The 13,491-nt window shown below is 37.6% G+C and overlaps 4 protein-coding genes across 7 annotated transcripts; 2 read left to right on the forward strand and 2 right to left on the reverse strand.

Moving 5' to 3' along the window:
* Positions 1-2,416, forward strand: LOC116015191 (farnesol kinase, chloroplastic). The gene is made up of 6 exons (XM_031255217.1): positions 1-456; positions 652-719; positions 807-938; positions 1,647-1,762; positions 1,889-2,003; positions 2,080-2,416. Exons 1-6 carry the CDS (start codon positions 148-150, stop codon positions 2,255-2,257), a joined length of 918 nt encoding a protein of 305 aa, XP_031111077.1. The 5' UTR covers positions 1-147; the 3' UTR covers positions 2,258-2,416.
* An 880-nt stretch (positions 2,417-3,296) lies between these two features.
* Positions 3,297-6,271, forward strand: LOC116017708 (SAGA-associated factor 11). 4 transcript variants are annotated; one of them, XM_031258336.1, is made up of 4 exons: positions 3,297-3,476; positions 4,069-4,140; positions 4,785-5,096; positions 5,174-5,553. In XM_031258336.1, the coding sequence occupies exons 2-4, from the start codon at positions 4,099-4,101 to the stop codon at positions 5,345-5,347; spliced, it is 528 nt and encodes a 175-aa protein (XP_031114196.1). In that variant the 5' UTR covers positions 3,297-3,476; positions 4,069-4,098; the 3' UTR covers positions 5,348-5,553. The 4 variants fall into 4 exon arrangements, 3 of the variants coding, with proteins under 3 accessions (XP_031114196.1, XP_031114195.1, XP_031114197.1); XM_031258335.1 differs by having other exon boundaries at positions 3,298-3,476; positions 4,090-4,140; XM_031258337.1 differs by having other exon boundaries at positions 3,298-3,476; positions 4,095-4,140.
* LOC116017706 lies at positions 5,735-7,907 on the reverse strand. Its single transcript, XM_031258334.1, has 2 exons — positions 7,141-7,907; positions 5,735-6,540 (listed from the first exon to the last, which is right to left on the reverse strand). Exons 1-2 carry the CDS (start codon positions 7,856-7,858, stop codon positions 5,759-5,761), a joined length of 1,500 nt encoding a protein of 499 aa, XP_031114194.1. The 5' UTR covers positions 7,859-7,907; the 3' UTR covers positions 5,735-5,758.
* A 925-nt stretch (positions 7,908-8,832) lies between these two features.
* Positions 8,833-11,380, reverse strand: LOC116016167. The gene is made up of 4 exons (XM_031256329.1): positions 11,053-11,380; positions 10,709-11,008; positions 9,153-9,920; positions 8,833-9,020 (listed from the first exon to the last, which is right to left on the reverse strand). Exons 1-4 carry the CDS (start codon positions 11,378-11,380, stop codon positions 8,995-8,997), a joined length of 1,422 nt encoding a protein of 473 aa, XP_031112189.1. The 3' UTR covers positions 8,833-8,994.
* Between the last annotated feature and the right edge of the window lie 2,111 nt (positions 11,381-13,491).

Below are 13,491 nucleotides of genomic sequence, written 5' to 3' on the forward strand. Positions count from 1 at the left end.
CCTACATCTTTCCATAACCACAGAGATTGCCTGGGCGACGATAGTAATCGGGAAGGCGACCAATATTGCCGTGAATTACCTGCCCGACACCAAACGTTGTACCACCGCATTACAAACCCAGATTATTTGTTTGGCGTGAAATGCATAATGGCTGCTGCTTCTGCTGTAATTCCTACACCCTTCTCTATGGTAAACCCAAAGTCAGACTTTTTAATCTATTTCAGTCCTCCTCAGCTAGCTAGTTCAGTGTGCCACTGTCACGCCAGCTCAGCGCTCCGGAACCCGACAATTACGAGGAGAATACGACCAAAAGTGAGGTCGCAGGCGGTGGGCTTGACAATGTTTTCCGGGAACCCCGTCGTCGGAGATCTCGTCGCCTCCGTGCTCTCCGGCGGCATCGCCTTCTCCTGTCTTCGGTTCTGGGAAGAGATTGCTAAAAGAGGATATTTTGATCAGGTGGGTTCTTTTTGTTCTCGGAATTTACCCCCCCCCCCCCCCCCCCCCCCCCCTTTTTTTTTTTTTTTTTTTTAAATTTTTAAAAAACCTAGGATTCTGGGAAGATATTGTAACTGGGAAATACTGCTTTTATCTTGATTGATGATGGGTTTCTATCTTTTAGCGGTTTGGTATGCTGAAAATTTCATCTTTCAGAATCTGAATAGAAAGCTGGTTCATGTTAGCATGGGTCTGGTTTTCATGCTTTGCTGGCCAATGTTCAGGTATGGAACAGGAGTTGGGGAAGAAGCATTTCATCTAATTTGATTTTTCTGCCAATTTTGTTGACTCCATTTTCTGTTTGTTTGTAGTTCTGGTCGTCAAGGAGCACTGGTAGCAGCTCTTATTCCTGGACTCAACATATTCAAAGTGCTGTCTTTGGGACTTGGGATATTGAAGGATGATGGAACTGTGAAGTCTATGAGCAGATTTGGAGACTACAGGTTAGCCCAAAGTGGAATAAAAGGATAGAAAAAACCATATGCTTCTTGAATATTGTTTGTTTATGCACAATTGTTCCAGTTGAGCTGATGTAGAAAACTTTTCATTTGATTCTGTGTACTGTGGTTTTGATTCCTGTAAAGTATCTGAGATGGAAGTAAGTAACCATTGGTTCTGTGTTTGGATTCTCTTTACTTTGTTCAATTAGCTTCTCTTTTACACCATAGTTAAGTGGTGTTACTTTGAGTGAGGAGGGAAACCTATACCCACTACCCGAGGGTGTGTATAGGGTAAACCCTACCTTGTGACCCTAGCCGGCAAATGACCACAAGTAGGTAAACCAACCTAGGCTACCTATTGTTGACCGGCTCAAACTAAGAAGGCCAATAGGCTGCTCCTCTCTGGGAGTCGAACTTGTAACCTTGTGGTTAATCGTTACCAAGTTAATTGCCTAATGAACTTGGCTGGGTTGCCCCCGTTAAGTGGCGTTTTTAGTTTCAGAAGTTTTCACTTGGTTCTGGGGAACTGCAGTATTGATTCCTGTAAAGTATCTGAGATGGAATGAATAATCACTTGAATCTTATGTGGCTTGAAAGAACCCCTTGCTTGCCTCTGTGTTGCTTGGATTCTCTTTACTTTGTTCAATTAGCTTCTCGTTTACCCTATAGCTAAACGGCGTTTTTAGTTTCTTTGCATAATTGTTGAATTAGGGAACTTCTGAAGGGGCCTCTATACTATGCTATCACAATCACTTTGGCTTGTGCTGTCTATTGGAGAAGTTCTCCAATTGCAATTGCCCTAGTTTGCAACCTCTGTGCTGGTGACGGTATAACACTGCTTTAGAAATTATCACTCTGTATATTACGTATTCAACTGAGGACATCCTTAGTGTTATTTACTTTGAACACTAAAACCCGTGAAGTCTTCAGGAAATAAACTCGTTTCTTTCCAGGTATGGCTGACATTATCGGCAGGAGGATTAGAAGCCCGAAACTTCCCCACAACAAGAACAAATCTGTTGCTGGTAGTGTTGCAATGGCAACTTTCGGTTTCCTAGTATCTATCGGGTAACTTCTGCTTGACCTTTGTAAGTTAACAGCCAATGTTGATAACTGTTTGCTTACATACATATTTTTTTAACAGATTTATGCACTATTTTTCCTCGTTTGGGTATCTCGAGAAGACTCCACACATGGTGCTCGGTTTCTTGGTTGTCTCTCTCGCTGCAGCGTTGGTTGAATCTCACCCTCTGAGCACTGAGCTGGACGACAACCTGACAGTGCCCCTCGCCTCTGTATTGGCGGGCAGTTGCGTTTTCTGATGTAGGACTGCAGCCTGATCTTGAGAAAACTCTGAAAAGTTTAGATGATTGTTAACTTGAACCCGAAATTGGTGTTATGTAACGTATTGATGATAGAATAATCTGTTTCATTGTTCTAGTCATTCATGAAATGCATCACTTGCTGCAAGTTCTTAACTATTGCTTGAATAAGAATGTGGGGGGGTTTTCAAAAAAAAAAAAAGAATGTGGGGGGTGGTGTTTGAGTTTACATTGCTGCATTGCATTCTTCACAATCTATCCATTGATTTTATAATGTAACAATGATTGGTTTTCAATTGATGCTGCCATTTCATAAGCTTAGCATTATAAAGATCTTGTGCAACAGTTTTGATAGAAATTGTATTGGAATTAAAGTTGTACTAGTAACTTTTTAGTACGGAAATTAGAGCATCTACATCAGATATTTATGGGTGGTTTTTCGAACAGTATTTGCCTACTTAAAAGAAAGAGAGGGTAGGAGAGAGAAGAGTTACTTATGTTAATTCAAGTTAATGGAACAGTATTTGCTTTTGCGGAACGCGCACAGGCGCTTAGCCCGTTAAGCGTGTCTGACAGCTCTATTTTTATTTTATTTTATTTTTTTTAATCAGTTTTTTTTTCTATCCCCACCAGTTTTTTCTTTCTTAATAACACTTTCCTAATAAGCTTCTCATTCCATTCATTTTGGAGAGAATTATTATACCATGAAGCATGATCTATCTTATGAGATGGATTGATCAGTGACAAATTGTTTATTTTAGTATACTAGAGATTCATTTTTAAAAATGAGTATTTATTAATGATATACTAAAAATGAATATTTAGCTAGTAATGGTCAATTTTTGTATGTGATCAGTGATATTTGGGCTATAACCGGAGTACACTTGTATATTCGTAACTCAAATTGTGAACATTCAAATTGTGTATTTTAAACACAAATTCAGTAATTCACATTATAAGGTGAACTCAAATTTAAATTATGAACAATATAAATCGTGAACATTCTTGTGTATTTTGGACACAGATAAAGTCGACCTGCGTCCCTGGTATAACTGTTGTCATATTCCAACCGAAACACAATCTCTTCTTCTTCACGCTTCAGACTTCAGAGGCCCTTTGGCTCCAGGTCGCCGAGTGCAAATCTGCAGGAAACAAAATTTAAAATAGAAATAGAAAATAAATAAAAGCGCGCACCTCTTTACTGTTCTTTCTTCGATCTGTAAGTTCTAGTCTTTCTCATATTTATGATTGCTGTTTACCTTCGAATGAAATTCGCGATATAATTCTCTGATTTACCTCAGTAACTACTCAGAAAAATTCATTTATTTGTTTATATTCTGTCTAGGTTCTCGGTGCGAGCTAGATTATAGAACTCCTTTCTCCATTTGATCGAATCCTGTCGCTCGTTTTAGAAATTTTACATTTTCTGATCATTTTTTTTTTTAATTTAGCATTAATAATTTATATAAAATTTGATCAGTTAATCGGGTTTTCCCAATATATTTATGGCATTGTTAAATTGAACGTTATTCTCTTCTCATCAAACAGTTGCAATCTTGTATAGCTTCTCTTGGTTTTGCATTGTTAAAGGTGTTCTAGATTGAAGCTTTAATTCAGTGTTCATGAGTGTAGTACATCTAGGTCAATGGATATACACTTTCTTTAGTATTAGTTACAGTTATAATCTTATACGCTTTTAATTCAAGCTCAGTTACTTCAATCCTAATGGTGCAACCTGCTTCTACTGGATTGTTTTCTAAACCTTTTATTCTTTTGATTGGATTTACATTGAATTCTTGAACCTATACTAGGTGGGACGTTGTATCTGTAAGGGAAGAATCATGTCGGCTTCGAAGGAGGATGATATCTCATCTCATTCTCAGGTTATTTGCATTTTTTCAACTAGCTCAGAAGTTATGTGTTACTAACCCTTGCTTGGTTATGGAATGGTTGCTGGTATGCTGTCAAAGATTATATGATTGCTGCTACTGTGTATGTTTAGGAGAATCTTTAAGATCGTTCTTAGTTATTTATGTATTTATATATCTAATTTATTTTTCTTCCATTTGGGGGTGGAGGTGTTGTAGGGTTTCCATGTTTGGAATTCTGTATTTCTGTCCCTATTGTGACTTGATTAATTTCTTGAATGGCACAGTGTTTCACATGTCACCTGTCCTTTTCCTTCAAACTCTATCTGTTGTGTACTGAATTTCCTTGAATATATTTAAGAGGAAACAGCACTGAATATAGAGCTGAAAGATGCAAGCACAGGATGGGGTGTAAGGCTGTAATAGGTAATGAAAGGGAATATAGCGAGTAAAGTTTGTGCATTTTGACTAAAAGACAGATGAATGAAGATATAGGTGCCCCCACCCTGTCCCATTGGTATCAAATAGTGGTGTATAGAAAAAGAGAGAGAGAGCGAGGGAGAACTGTAGGAAGGATATAAGTTCATATGAGCTTGTCAATGGTAGGGTATCTATATCTATATCTATATTTAACTGTGTGTATTTGGTGACATGTGCAGCTGCCATCTCATGTTTTCAATGAACTTCTTGATTCCATTATCGTTGATGTTGCATCTGAATGTCACCGAATAGCAAGACTGGGACTTGACCGCAATCTGGACGAAGTGGAGGAAGAGCTGCATTTGTCAACGCAGGCTCGGGCCAGGGTTGCTGATCCAAGCAATAGTGGTGAAGCAAGTAGTAAATATGTTGTAGATATATTTGGACAAAACCACCCTCCAGTGGCTGATGAAGTATTTGACTGTATGAACTGTGGCCGATCTGTTATGGCTGGACGGTTTGCTCCCCATTTGGAGAAATGCATGGGGAAGGTAAACACAACCCTAAGCTGACTGAGTTATTTTAAGAGCATCAATCTTTTATGTAACTAAAGGATTGACTTTTACAGGGTAGGAAGGCTCGTCAAAAGGCAACAAGAAGCAGCACTGCTGCACAGAATCGGTACTCGCGAGGAAGCCCTGTTGCTGCCTACTCAAATTCCACCGGCATGAGCCGATTGTCGAATGGGAGTTCGGGTGTTGCAGGTGATGTGTACACAAATGGCACAACAGAAGAGCCTTGATCTGACCTAAGTTGAGCAATGCAAGCTGACAGATCTAATCCAAACCAGAGGGAGTAAAAAAGGGAACCATAGCTTAGACCCCAATTAAACAGGCAAGTGAATTTTTCCTGTATTACCTTAAAAATTAGGTTAATAACAAGGTAATTTGTGTTCCAACAATATGCAACATAACCAAGGTTTTGAAAGAATTTGTCACAAGAACATAACATGTCTCTACTCTTTCAAATCATTGGTATTTTTGCCACCCATTAGTTCAAAGCTAAAAATATAGAAAAACCAATATACACAAAACTCTGCTTGGCACTTCATGTGGTGAGCTTTATATTCATAAAGAAGCATGCAGTGAAGGGCTTGCTCAACAATGCAAAAATGAGAACATATATGTAATTTTCTAAAGTCACTAGATACTACCTAGTAACTACCTTTGTATGGACATTCAGATGTATAGTGGCCTTGCCTCCCGCAAGAAAAACACCTACCCTTGACAGCCTTATTGGATTTCCTAACAAGCTTCTTACTGGACATTTCTGTCTCATCTTGACGTGCCATCAAATCTTTTATTTGACCGACTTCCAACAGCCTTGCTCTCACTGCTTTAAGGTCCATTTCTTTTTCCTTGAGGTCCATGTCCAATGTCAGTGTTATCAATGAGTCAACCCATGACTCTGGCATGCTATCCATCAAAGTAAATGCTTGCAACTCATCAGGGATAGTTACCCCTGCTCTTTTCAGCTTCAGTGCTAACCTTTCCATCTTGAAATTGTGGTTAACTATGGGTGTGCCCTCAGACATTTGATGGTCCATGTATTTTTTAAGCAGAAGCTTACGCCGAGCATTAGAGCAGAAACTAAAGAATGCCTTGATAGCATCCATCATAGACTTGGCAGAGGGGTAGCCATGGAAACTGAGGAAGAGATCATCATCTACTGCACCAAGCATAAGATGGCGGCAAACTAAGTCATCAGCTAGCCATTTCTTACTATGTTCAACATCCTTCTCAGAGGGTTTTGGGTCCTTCAAGACATAACTGACTTTACTGATACGGAACACTTCAGAAAGCCTAATCTCCCACGAGTAGAAGTTAGACCCAGAAGTGTTAAGTCTCAATCTGTATTTAAGTAGATTATAAGCCATTCCAATGAGATCTGAGAAGTCTGGATCCTGTGAATGGAAACTTTCCTCTAGTCTTATAGCTGCAATCAAGAAAGATGAAAATCCTCAAACAATTAAGCATATGAGAGAAATTTATCATGATATACATGCAACACAACAATTAATTAGTAATGGTATCAAGAAGTATTACACTATAATAAATCAAAATGGGAAACAATGCCCCTTACCCTTAAAACTCGTGTAAGGTACTAAGGTATAGTATTTACTACCAGAATATGATGAATCTTCTAATCCGAATTACCTTTAGCTGCTGGCGAAGAGAGACCAACTCTAAAGCTTATTTTACCTTTAGGATTTATGATCCATCATAACCAAATAGCAATTGTTATACAAAAATTCTATATCTTCAATTAATAAATTCTCTACCCACAGTTAAATTGTTCACACATAGAAATTAGAGACTGTCAACTGCAAATAAGAATAATCTTCAATGCAAGGTAGACGCTGGTCCATAGTATAATTTGCCAACCACATAGTATGGTTTTAATTATCCCCTTTGCATAATTCATCAACAATATAAAGTACCACATGCGATCATTTAGTAGTAATTTATGCGATGCGATTATAAAATGTAAACACAGAAATGGATAAAGAGAATGAATAAGTCAATAATTCTTTACCTTCTGGGCAATCGCGTTTTCGATGACCTTTGTTTCCACAGATATTGCAAACAAGTTTGAATCCCTTGTTATTATTAGCATAGTTCTTCAACATCCTAGCATCACTCGCAATCCTCAACCTCAAGGTCGCATTATGGAGACTCAATTCCTCCAAACACCCATTCGGCCCCAACTGCACCCTCTCGACATCCTCACACCAATCCTCCGGCACGCTGTTCAGTAACAACACCGCCTGCATCTCGTCGGGAACCCTAATTCCGGCACACTCGAGCGCTGTCGCCATGGCCCGCATACGGAATATGTGCTTATTGATCGGCATGTCGGGCTCCATTTTGTGGTTGCGGTAACATCTGAAGAGATGCATTTTCCGCACAACAGCAGAGTTGAAGCGGTTCTCGAGGGCGTCCATGATCGACTTCGCGGTGGGGAGATGTAAGTATGTGGTACATAAATCTTCGTCGAGGCTGGGGAGGATGTGGAAGGAACGCGCCGAATCGTCTCGCTTGAGCCATTGCGGGTCGGTGGAGTCGACTGGGGTAGTGAGAACGTCGTCGAGTCCATAGTCGGCGAGAACGAACAGGATTTTAGACTTCCATATGAGATAATAATTTTGGTGTTCGGAGAGACTTCCAGTGTCCATAAATTCAGAAAAATCGACGTGTTTGGAGGAGAGGGTTCCGGTGGTCATCAATTCGGGGTAGATTTTGTCGGAGATCATTGTTACAGGGAGGGTTTTGAAGCTAACCAAGGAGGAAAATGGCGGAAGCTTTTCGTTTTTTTTTTTTTTTTTTTTTTTTTTTTTTTTTTTGCTTTTGGCGGTTATGATTTATGAAGTTGAAGGCCACTTTCTCAGGGTGGGGAGCTGCCGAACTGGGAAGACTGGTCAGCAATTACCTAAGAGGAGGGAGAAAATTTTAATAGTTGACATTAATCGACAAATATAACCCTATGGAAAAAATTATTAACAAAATTTCTAATTATATAACATGGATCAAATGTGACACATTATGAATAATTAACTGATTAAATTTGTTCAAATTGATTGACTGGGACTAAATTTATAAAAGTAAAACAATTGAGGGGTTAAAAGCGTCGTTTTTTATACTAATAGTAATAATATTAATATTATTATTATTATTATTATTATTATTATACAAAATTTGGTTACGCTACCACTATGAGACTCAAGGGGTGATAAGTGCAGTCATGTCTATGTTTTTATCCCATATATAAATAAAAGATTATTTTGGTTAATGCAAAATGTGACTTAATTCATTCGTTTATATTGAATTGAAGATAATTGTGTATCTTTCAGGGCATTTTGAATGAATCTCGAGTCATGCTAAAGTTAAGAAGAGACTAAATTACTTCCAAGTGAACCAAAGAATGGTATAATACATTCTCAGTATTTTGACCATATCTTAGTGTAGAAATATTTAAATAAAGTAATTATTGTTCCATTGAAAATAAAGCTCGAATGAATACAACTCTTATGAAGACCTCTACGCCAAAATGGGAAGTTACAGGGGTAAAAATGGGCCTTAAAGTTGAAGTTGAAAAATTACAATTTTAATCCAAAATGACCTATGTTAGGTATTTTTATCATATTTTGATGTACAACTCTGTTTTATACTACTTATAACACTATTTTTCTGTATTACTTACCTTAAAATTAGGACAATAACAAGGCAATTTGTGTTCCAACAATATGCACCATAACCAAGGTTCTGAAAGAATGTGTCACAAGAACATAACATGTCTCTACTCTTTCCAACCATTGGAATTTTTGCCACCTATTAGTTCAAAGCTAAAAATATAGAAAAAACCAATATACACGAAACTCTGCTTGGCACTTCATGTGGTGAGCTTCCGTTTTTTTCCTGCACAAATGAAACAAAGCATGTAGAGCCAACGCATTATTCCTAGGGCACTGGAATCTGGAGGGCTTGCTCAACATTCAACAATGCAAAAAATGAAAACATATATGTAATTTTCTAGTCACTAGAAACTACCTTTGTTTGGACATTCGTATGCATAGTGGCCTTGCCTCCCGCAAGAATAACACTTGCCCTCGAAAACCTTCCTGGATTTCTTAACAAGCTTCTTACAGGGCATTTCTATCTCATCTTGAACAGCCATCAAATCCCTTATTCGACCAACTTCCATCAACCTTGCTTTCACAGCTTTAAGATCCATTTCTTTTTCCTTCAGGTTCATGTCCTGTCTCAGTGCTATCAATGAGTCAACCCATGACTCTGGCATGCTATCCATCAAAGTAAATGCTTGCAACTCATCAGGGATAGTTACCCCTGCTCTTTTCAGCTTCTGTGCTAACCTTTGCATCTTGAAATTGTGGTTAGTTATGGGTGTGCCCTCAGACATTTGATGATCCATGTATTTTTTAAGCAGAAGCTTACGCCGAGCATTAGAGGAGAAATTAAAGAATGCCTTGATATCATCCATCATAGACTTGGCAGTGGGGTAGCCATGGAAACTGAGAAAGAGATCATCATCTACTGAACCAAGAATAAGATGGCGGCAAAGTAAGTCATCAGCTAGCCATTTCTTACGATGGTCAACATCCTTCTCAGGTGGTTTTGGGTCCTCGAGGACATAACTTAGATCACTGATACGGAACACTTCAGAAAGCGTAATCTCCCACCAGTAGAAGTTAGACCCAGAAGAGTACAGTCTCTCTCTGGTTTTAAGTTGAGGGTAAGTGATTCCAATGACATGGAAGTCTAGATACTGTGAAGGGAAACTTTCCTCTAGTCTTAAAGCTGCAATCAAGAAAGATGAAAATCCTGAAAAGAACTCCTTAAACAATTAAGCATATGTGAGAAATTTATCATGATATACATGCATCACAACCATGGCATTAATTAGTAATGGCATCAAGAACTATTGTCTTTGAGTATTACACTATAATAATCAAAATCGGAAACAATGCTCTTTACTCCTTACACTCGTGTAGGTAGGTTTTCCAGATATGTTAAGTAATGATGCAGACAAGAAAGAGATAAAGAACAGAGTTATCACCCATGGAGTTCTGCAAGCCCTTTAAGAAAGAAAGAATAAAGATATGGTCAGCTTATTCCACAGTTAACACCAAATTCACTGCTACTGGGAAATGATGGATACGGAAAAGAGAGAGATTATACCATTAGGATTACCAGAATATGATAAATCTTCTAATCCGAATTACCTTTAGCTGCTAGCAAAGAGAGACTAACTCTAAAGCTTATTTTACCTTTAGGATTTATGATCCACCATAACCATGTAGTATGGTTTTAATTATCTCCTTTGAGTGACTTCGTAACCACACAATTACAAGTTCAGCTCATCTCTTTGAGCTTGTCTAATTTACTTTTCTATGGTCTTTTATAAATTAGGTCACAAAACGAAATTGACCATAGCCGGTTTCCTTTTCACCCAAAAAATAATCTCCATTGCATAATTCATTAACAATATAAAGTACCACATACAATCATTTAGTATTGATTTATGCAATTGTAAAATGTAAACAGAGAAATGGATAAAGAGAATGAATAAGTGAATAATTCTTTACCTTCTAGACAATCACGTTTTCGATGACCTTTGTTTCCACAGATATTGCAGACGAGTTTGAATCCCTTGTAATTAACATAGTTCTTCAACTTCCTAGCATCACTCGCAATCCTCAACCTCAAGGTCGCATTATGGAGGCTCAAATCCTCCAAACACACATGCAATCCCAACTGCACCCTCTCCACATCCTCGCACCAATCCTCCGGCACGCTGTTCAGCAGCAACACCGCCGCATCTCGTCGGGAACGTCGATTCCGGCACACTCCAGCACTTTCGCCATGGCCCGCATACGAAATATGTGCTTATTGATCGGCATGTGGGGCTCCATTTTGTGGTTGCGGTAACATCTGAAGAGATTCATTTTCCTACTCACAGTAGCAAAGTTGAAGTGGCTTTCGAGGGCGTCCATGATCGCCTTCGCGGTGGGGAGATATGAGTATGAGGCACGTAAATCTTCGTCGAGGCTGGGGAGGATGTGGAAGTGACGCGCCGACTCGTCTCGCTTGGGCCATTGCGGGTCGGTGGAGTCGACGGGGGTTGTGAGAACGTCGTCGAGTCCATAGTCGGCGAGAACGAACAGGATTTTAGACTTCCATATGAGATAATAATCGTCGTGTTTGGAGGAGAGACTTCCGGTGGTCTTCAATTCGGGGTAGATTTTGTCGGAGTTCATTGTTGCGGGGAGGAGGGTTTTTGTTAGAAAAAATCTCATTTCTGTGACCATGAAAATCACAACAACGAATCAACGATACAGTATAGAACTACAGATATATGAGATAATATACAATAGTATAAAAATAAATATCAATACAAAGAAAAACAATTTATGTGTAAAATCTCAAATTGGAAAAAAATGACAGGGACCACCATTAACAAAGTTTTCACTGTAAGAAATTTAGAATACAAAGTTTCAGAAGCTATACGTTTATAAACAATTAAATACATTAACTCTAAGCCAAAAACATTCATTCATATTCACATAAATCGGACTCAAAATATTCAACTAACACGAATAAGATAAAAATGAATACAAATAATATAAGAATAGTCAAAAAATATTAGAAATAAATACCTTCAAAATATTTGAGGAATACTGCACTTAAGAAGTTGGCAAACTCACAGCAAAGCTGTACCAAAGATGAAGAAGGTAGAAAGAAAATGGATCGTTTCCTCCTTCACCTGCTGCCAAAAGATGGAGAATGAAATTAAGCAATGAAGAATTGGTTTGCTTTATCCACTTATTAGTGTCGAAAATAATTGCTGCCAGCTATGTTCCATTTTTCTAATCACAATGATTATAGATATATAAATATTAGAGTTAGTAGTATTCAAAAAAAAAAAAGATATATAAATATAAAATGCCTTGCTTATTGCTACCTTTATGCTGAGTTCAATACTAAGTGCACTCATGATTGCATAGGCGCTAGTCGGGCGGTAGACTAGCGCCTAGCGCCTAAGCAGTCTAGGCGGTACCTAGACGGTTCTAAGCGGCGACCTATAAAAACAAAAAATTAATTCATGTGTGTGGGTGTATGTCATATATTATATATATATATATATATATATATATATATATATATATATATATATATATATATATATATATATATATATATATATATATATATATATATATATATATATATATCTTACTTATCTTACTTATATAAATAAATAAATTTAAATATATATAAATATAATAATAAAATTAAATAAATAAATTTAAATATATATAAATATAATAATAAAATTAACAAAATAAATTTAAATATATATAAATATAATAATAAAATTAACAATGCCGGCTCGCTCGAGTTAACTCGGCTAACTTTACCGAGTTGGGCGAGTTAACTCAGCCAAATTTGGCCCATTCGGTCACCAACTCGGCCGAGTTAGGCGCTAAGCGGACGCCTAGGGAGCAATTCGCCTCGATCTAGGAGCGCCTAGCGCCTAGGCGGGTGCTTAGGCGGCCTAGGCGGGGATCTTTGCAACAGTGAATGCACTTAATGTTATAACTAGTTGTACATAACGTTATAAGTGGAGCGTGCATGAATGTTAACAAAGTAAATTACTTGCACTTGTAAGTGAAAATAGGTGCGAAAATAGGTGCATTTGTAAGTGAAACTAGGTGTACTTATAACACAATTACTTGCACCAAAGTTCGAGTGATTTACGATAATGCCACCGCGTCCTTTTTTTTAATTACATCTGATTCGTTGATATGGACACGTGGACGGCTGCGAAGCGTTTTCAGTTCTCTCCTGGCCGATGGTTCGCACTTGAGCGCCCTTATTCACAAATTTAGAACTCTATGTTCACAATTTTTGAACTCTATATTCATAACTTTTGAACTCTATATTCACTATTACAAAACTCTATGTTCACAATTTCATAACTCTCTATTCAATAGTATAAAACAATTTTTGAATCTATATAACAACAAAAATTGTAAATATTGAGTAATGTAATTTTGTATATTGGTATTTAAAATTGTGAACATAAAATTTTAAAATAGAGAACACATAATTCTAAAATTGTGAACATGAACTTGGATCCACCTTGTAAGGTGGACTCAGGTCCATAGCATAATTTGCCAATAACGTGAATGTGGGCTCAATTAATTTGGGCGATAAAATGCATGCTTAACGGCCTAATGCTATGTGAATATTATTTCTAGTTCTAAAATTTCTAGTGGGCCAAAGTTGGGTTAAAAGGAGTTGATTAATTCTAAGCTCAACCCAAATGCAAAAAAAAAAAAAAAAAAAAAAAAAAAAAAAAAAAAAA

Source organism: Ipomoea triloba, chromosome 4 (genome assembly GCF_003576645.1).
Source record: "Ipomoea triloba cultivar NCNSP0323 chromosome 4, ASM357664v1".
In the NCBI taxonomy this organism is placed as follows: Eukaryota; Viridiplantae; Streptophyta; class Magnoliopsida; order Solanales; family Convolvulaceae; genus Ipomoea; species Ipomoea triloba.